We start from the raw sequence: 7,119 nt of genomic DNA, 5'->3' as shown, positions 1-7,119 counted from the left end.
TGCATGCAATTATCCACTTAACAACTTCCTCTAGTACAAAGTCTCCTGCAAGAATTGCACTGATGTTGGGAGGGGGAAATTGCGTGATCAAAATTGCCACATATGGAGCATTAGTAGCGAGTACTTTGCCTGCTAAGCTCATAGTCCTGACTGCCAGAGCTGAGACATATGCTCTTGAGGAAGCCCAACCTAGTTAGTGATAGTCAAGCCTCCCAAGATAAAACTTCAGCACTTCTATAAAAGTAAGTTAAAAAAATTAAAAATGAGCTGCTTTTTCCTCCAAGCCTCTTGGTCCAGGTGCTACAGGGAAATAAAAAAGACCATCTCCATTCTTCCCAGTTAGCCTGTAGAAATTTAACTTGGTCTAGAGACTGCAGACATCAAGGAAGAGGAGAGAGCGAGGCGTTCAGCTTCCCGTGCTGCAAAGCTGAGAGGCACATCAGCGCTGTGTTGGTTTGAAATCAAGAATCCAGTTTTCTGCCTTGGCACAGCACTAAGCTATGGGGGCTGAAGGAAAGACACAGGGTGTTAGCAAACAGCAGCATTTTACGGCTGCAAGGAGCTCTTGAGCCTTCCATAGCCGCCATGGCTCGACTCTGCAGCTTCAAAAGCAGCACCTACCCAAGCTGTGGTAGGCTTCCCTATTTTCACTGCTGACCAGAACTGGACCTCAACACGCTTTCCCTCCCTGGCTGAAATACAAGGTCAAACCCAAATGGGGTTATCTGGGCTTTCTCCACTTCCCACTGCCCAGTCCAGGGCACCAAAAAGCTGAGCTTACCCACTTCGAGCCACTACACCACTGCCCGCTCCACAAACCTGCGCCAACAGAAGTTACTGCAGCCCAGAGTACAGTAATAAAAACCGAACATTTCAAGTAATTTATTTGGAATGGACATATTAATGCAAAAGCAATATTAAGACCAGTAACTGCTGAAAGACATTCCTCAAAATAAATACAAATATAGATACTACAAATAATTTAAACTATGTTTAACACCACCAGTCAGTGTGGAATCTTCCTCTTGTCTCATAAATAGAAGATAATGTTTGGTGAAGCTGTGCCACTCCGGGGCACGTGGGCGCTTCGCTCAGAAGTCCTTTACGAAAGTCTTTGGTTTGTCTTTAAATGCATCTCAGGCAAAGCTCAGGGCTCTTTGCTCTGCTGCCTCAACGGGCTTGGAGAAAACCAAGCTGCTTCCAGCGCTCTTCTTCGCTTTCCTTCATTGGTACCCTGTCCCATTTCAGTCCAAGACACTTGATCTGGTTTATCATCCAGTGGTATGCTCTAAAGGCAGCAAGAGAAAGGCAGGTTAGTTAAAGGAACAGGAAAGCAGGCGGGGGGGGGGCAAAATGGGGGGGGGGGGGGGGAGTGGGAGGGTGGGTGTTAAAGTTAGGGTAAGTGTTCAGCTTCTTTTTTTTGGATGATATTTAAAGCAAGTTCTATAAGGAAGCACAAAGTGCCGTTTCCTATCCTCCCCGCAACAGCCGGACTTCCCAGCGCCTGGTATGAGCCTGGCTCCCACGAGGAATTCCCAGCGAGGCACAGGGAAAGGGAAGCGAGCCCCAGAAGCCCATGCTGAAGCGGGCGGGCAGCCCTGTCCGGTTGGGCGCCGGCTGGGCGCTCCAGCATGCCGGAGGGTCGGAGATGGGGACACACACTGGGGCTGGGGGTCCCCAGCCAAAATCCGGGGCTGAGCGGTGCGGAGGGAACTCCAGCCCCCGTCCGGTTTCACAAAGCAGGAGGGGACGGGGGGGAGAGTGATAATAAAAAATAATATTAAACCCCCCAAGGAATAAGGAGAGTTGGGGTGCGGGGCGCGCAGAGCCGCGGCTGGGCTCACCTGCAACCAGGCCGGGCCGGGCCGGCCGGGGGGCGGCTCAGGGCGCCCGGGCCAGCCGCCGCTCTTGGGCCCCCGCCGCCTGCTCCAGCTCCTGGCGACTCTTGAAGTCCTGTATGGCCCGTTTGTTCTGGAAATCGATAAGGGCCATGGTGATGGAGGCGTTCCAGCAGCTCTGGTCCGGGCACCGAAAGTCAATCTCCTTGCGGTCCTTGGTGACGATGGTGAAGTAGATGTACTTGCCCGTGCGCTCCACGCAGTCCACCTTGAGGATGGAGCCGAAGCCCAGCTCCTTGCCCTTGGCCCGCTTGTGCCCGTCGGGGAAAAGGCTGAGGCTGTCCTTGGTCAGCACTACCAGCTTCTTCTTCCACAGCTGGAAAAGGCTGTCGCTCCGCTTCTCCAGCTCGCCTTCGCGGATCACCTCGGCTTGCATCTTCATCCTCCCTCCCCGGCTGCGATCCTGGCTCCTGCTCTGGTCGTGGTTCTGGCTCCGGCTCCGGCTCCGGCTCCCGCTCCCGCTCCTGCTCCTGCTCCTGCTCGGGCGGCGATGTCCGAACCTCACTGCGCCGGGAACAATTTATTGCAATGAATCAGCGCCGGGCGCCTTCCGGTGCCTCCCCCGGGGAGCCCGGCCCGCCGCCCCCGAGCCGCCCCGCCTTCCGCCCGCCCCTCGGGCCGCGCTCCCCGCCCGTCACCGCCCCGGGCCCTGGGGATGTGGTACTGTAGGGAGGTGGGGTCCTGGGGTGTCCCTCGGGAGCGAAGGGGAGGAGGGTGTTAGGTGCTGCCCCGCCTCGGCAGGTGAGTGCCTCCTCCGGGGTCCCCACCTCTGCTGCAGCCGTGGCCAGGGGGTCAACGGCCACTCCGTGAGGAAGATCAATTTGGCACCCAGACGGGTGTGTTTCCTCTGTCCAGCAGTAGCCCCAGTGAGGATGGGACCACTAGGACCTGATGCCCTTCAGAGGACTTTCTCAGGTCCACACTGGGACATGTGATGCTCCCAAAACAGTGGTCTAGTGGTCCGGGACCTAGACACGTCTGCCATATTGGGGCTGCCCTGGCACCATCCCCACCTGGCACAGAGCAGTCTGAGCCCCACCTGTGGTGGGCCACTGCCATCTCCCATGGGCATCTAATTTGAGCCCCAGCACCTGGTCATCCCAAGAGGCTCAGCCAGGACCTGGGCAAGCCCTGCATCTAGTCAGTCGTGCACCATCACAATTGGCCCTTATTGTGTCCTTTCCTCAGGGCATCCCAGCTCTGTGTTAACGTTGCTCCCACTTGTCTTTCCTTATACTCCCCTGTACTCACTGGATTTATCCCTTCTCCCCCCCAGCCCACTCCCTCCTCCCAGGGACACACCACAGTTCATTACATTCTGGCCAGTGCCCAGTGACATGGGGAAATCCATAAAAGCTGTGGCAGTTGGAGGTGGCACCGAAGAAGCACGTGCAAGCCTGCAGTCCCTTCCTCTCACACCATTCATTCTGCCACCCTTTTACGATAGTTGACACAGGGCTGATCCAGCTTCCTCACCGTTGCCTTGATCTGCAGCCAAGGGCAGGGCTGTGCTTAATGAACTTATTCATGCTGGTTCCAAAGCACTATTTGCCCAGCTACATACTTTGTGCAGCTTTGGACTCAGAGTCCTATTCCTCTCCCTCATCCCTCTTGAATGACCGACACCTCTATAGGTGTCTGCAAGCCAAACCCCAGAGGTAAGCTTACAAAGCAAGGCCCTTTGAAGAGCTTGGCGGTGTTCCCAGGGACATCAGCAGGGTCAGCAGCCCATTCCCAGGAACAAACCAGAACTGTGGCCAAGCCTGTTTCCGCTGCAAATCGCTCATGGGCTGGAGCATGTGGCCCTGCTTTGCTAATTCACAGCATCGTGCACAGCTGTGGGGAGGGCCAGAACAAAGGTGGGGGCTGTATAATGCTCTCAGGTTCATGAATGAGCAGGGAGTGGTTTGAGTGAGCTTCTCACAGTGGGATGGGCTGGAGACTGCTCTGGGAAGACCACACTGGCCCTCATAGCTTGTGAGGTGGGACAGCAGCCACAGGCCACAGCTGTAGCTGTGTCTTGGCATGTTTCTCTCAAAGCCAACACTATATGCCACTTTTTGGTGTGATTCAGTTTGTTTCAGTGAGAGTAACAGCCCAGAGGGACTTACAGTTCATTTGCACACCTACATTTTCTGGACAAATCCTGGTCTGCTCTGTAAAACAAGTTCCTACAAAAGGCCCCATGAGCATAAAGGAGCAGAGATGGATCTTAAGCAGAAATCATTATGATATTTTTAATTGGACTCCAAAATACAACAGGGAATGGCCTTTGTGCACAGGAAATGGGACACCACTTCAAAAGGGGGGGAAAAAAGAACAACAAAACCAAAGCAGCATGTCAGGAGCACACAAGGAACATCTGGAGGAAGGCTGCCGGTGTGGAAAGGCTGCAGGACTTGGCACGTCTCTGCACACCTTGCTTCAAAAGGTCCAGTTAAAAACCCCCTGAATCAGCTCTTAAATGAAACTCTCATCTGTGGGTGTGGGGTCAGCATCCTGCCTTGGTCTCTTTCCACTTTTGTTTTCACCTGTTTGATATTTTTTCTTTGTTTGGTTTTGAATGCATTTATCCATCATTTGAAAAAATGATTGAAAGCCTACCCCAGCTGTCACCACAATCAGATTCTCTTAGTCCTGGCCAAATTAGCAAAGTGTAGAAAATGAAATTACTGCTGGGGGGGAAAAAGAGAGAAAGAGAAACTTGCCCTCTGTTTAGAAAAGGTAAGCTCTTGCAGAACTGAAAGCTTAATCTCCCGTGTAAGGCCATTGTAAGAAGACTCCATATTTTCACACAGCAAGGGCACAAGTGGATAACCTCCAAATAAAAGAAAAACCCAGTGTATTAAAGTCCCACACTCCTAGATCTCTAACCTTGTAGCCATGAAAAACCAAAACAAAACATAACAACAACAAACAAACAAATCCCAAAGAAAACCAAAACCATCGAGCAGATTTCAAAGCCTATTTACTTAAAGCAAAGGAGATTCCAACCGAGCCCAAAGTAGGCAGCAAAGCCATAGAATCATGGACAACCTCCTGTGGGAACACATCTACACAACCCAGGGAAAGAGCAGAGCTTCAAGGAGCTCAGAGCAATCTGATCTGGGAAACATGTCACAGTTGCTCCAGGGAGTAGCATAACCCTAATCCCAGTGCATGCTGTGGTATCTGGCACGACTCTTACAAGTCTACAGCACCAACTTTGCTTGGAAAAAGAAAAGTATCTGTATGCTGCCTTATTTTATAAATAATAAGTGTTAATAACCCATCTGAGGAGCTAATTAGCTGAGTAATAATTCCTTCTCCAGGGCGCCTAGGGACAAGGGGCAAGAGATTTGATGCAGCTCTGCACCATACCCTGCCACCAAAGCTTGGGACAAGCATCACCGGGTGGTTTGAGTACATGTAGGTAGTGGGTGGCTTTGATAATTAAGGGCCACAACCCAGCTTCAGCTAATAAGGAGCTCTGGGTGATTGCCATTTGGGTGACTGCTGGGGTGTCTGTTCAAGCTGGGGCTGGTGGCTGGGAGAAACCTGTTGTTGCCTTTAGTTGGGTTGGTTTAGATGTGTTACCAAAGAGAACAAGAGAAGAGTCTGGTGCTTGTTTCCCTTGCAGCCCACCTGGTCACCCTGCCTGTGCCTCAGCAGTGTGTCAGCTCCCAGACACCTTGGCTGCTGTTACAAATGGTCATCAGGCACCAGTCCTTCATTACTCCCCCCATACAAGAGATCTGCAGGAACTTGAGAACCTAGGAATTTGTCTCTCTCCTTAGAAAAACGGGGGAAAAACAGGGCAGTGGGAAGTGTTAAGCAGGGGGAGATAATGGACACTGACATTCATTCACAAGAGCCTCATCCCATGTGGCTGTCCCTTCCCATGCTCACCAGGATGTTGGTACCACCCTCTGCTTCACCCCCAAGCAACTTCTGTTGTCCTAAGGGCATTTTTAAAAGCCTACGTGGCAACTTGGCATGGGAGCCTGGGTTCAGCCCTCTCCTAGGTGAAGGGAAGAGCATTGGCTTGCCGTGGGGGGGTGCTCATAGATGTGGGTGTGTGCATTGCGTAGTGGGAGTTTTGATGGGTGTGGGATGGGATGGGGTGACCACATTCAGCCTTGATGGATAGGCTGCTGGTGCCAGCTTCTGCAGGCTGGGTCACTGGCTCTGCCATGGCACACATCCCTTAAATGAGTGGCTGTTCCAGAGAAGAGATTTGATCATCGTTCTGGAGCCTGGGGTGTCATGTACCCAGCTTCTGGCAACACTGGGTTGCCGTAGCTACGTGAGTCATGGTAACAGCACAGCAGCCACGCAGGCACTGCCAGGAGGGGCCCACGGGCTGAGGTCAAGGCTGAGGAGGGGTAGGGCTCACACAGAGGAAAAATTCCAAGATGGGGGATTTGGTGATTTACCTCCTCTGCAGCTTCCACCACAAGCCCTTTGGCAGGAACCGCTGGCATTCCTGCGGGGTTTAGCAGTTCATTTAGCATGCTGAGGTCTGCAGCTGGTCCCAGCATGGCATCTTCCTCCCAAGAGATACAGGAGCTTGTGCTGCAGCTATCAGCCATCCCAGGGTACCACAGTTCCCATTGCCCTCATGTTTTCACTCCCATTGTTGCACTGTAATCTGAGAGATGTGCATCTCCTCACTGAGGATCAGCCCCTGGAGAGGGACCCCTGGTATCACACCAGTGCTTCAGCAGCAAAGAGGAGACTCAAGCTTTATGACTTCTTCTATTACAATGATTTAAACACAACATCTGCAGGCAAAAAAAAAAAAAAAGGCCAGTGTTCAGGGTTGACATTGTCATGCTGCCAGCTGAAGTCGATTAGCAACAGAGAAACATATGGTCTTGCTTTGTAAATTGCAGCCCTCCAAGTTTATACTAGGGCATAGCTGTAGCTGCAGGCACATACAGCCAGAGCTCGGTGGAGTGACCACCAGGTTTCCTAGGAAACTTGTACTCAAAAACCCCTAAATAGCCCTAAGTGAAGGGTGTGGGTTGCTACTGCAGGAAGGTGGTGAGGCTCTTCACATTGAGTTTCCATTTTTCCACATTTCCCTACTCTTTCAAATGTATTAAAAAAAACACAACACACACACACATAGATTTAAACTAAAACAAAAATTACAATTCCAGAATATCCCTGGGAATTTTTGTTGCTGTTATAACTCCTCATTATTCTTTGCCTTTAGAAATGGGACACACTGATACCA

At 51.8% G+C, this 7,119-nt stretch overlaps 1 protein-coding gene across 1 annotated transcript; it reads right to left on the bottom strand.

Annotated features, from left to right (window-relative positions):
* Positions 1-850: 850 nt before the first annotated feature.
* Positions 851-2,392, bottom strand: PHLDA2 (pleckstrin homology like domain family A member 2). Its single transcript, XM_068148303.1, has 2 exons — positions 1,845-2,392; positions 851-1,288 (listed from the first exon to the last, which is right to left on the bottom strand). Exon 1 carries the CDS (start codon positions 2,278-2,280, stop codon positions 1,882-1,884), a length of 399 nt encoding a protein of 132 aa, XP_068004404.1. The 5' UTR covers positions 2,281-2,392; the 3' UTR covers positions 851-1,288; positions 1,845-1,881.
* Positions 2,393-7,119: the final 4,727 nt, after the last annotated feature.

The sequence above is a fragment of the Melanerpes formicivorus genome, unplaced genomic scaffold, assembly GCF_026170545.1.
Source record: "Melanerpes formicivorus ecotype bairdi unplaced genomic scaffold, bMelFor1.0.p_v2 SCAF_16, whole genome shotgun sequence".
Lineage (NCBI taxonomy): Eukaryota > Metazoa > Chordata > Aves > Piciformes > Picidae > Melanerpes > Melanerpes formicivorus.
Note: the sequence above shows the minus strand (reverse complement) of the source record. Positions and strands in the feature narration are given on the sequence as shown.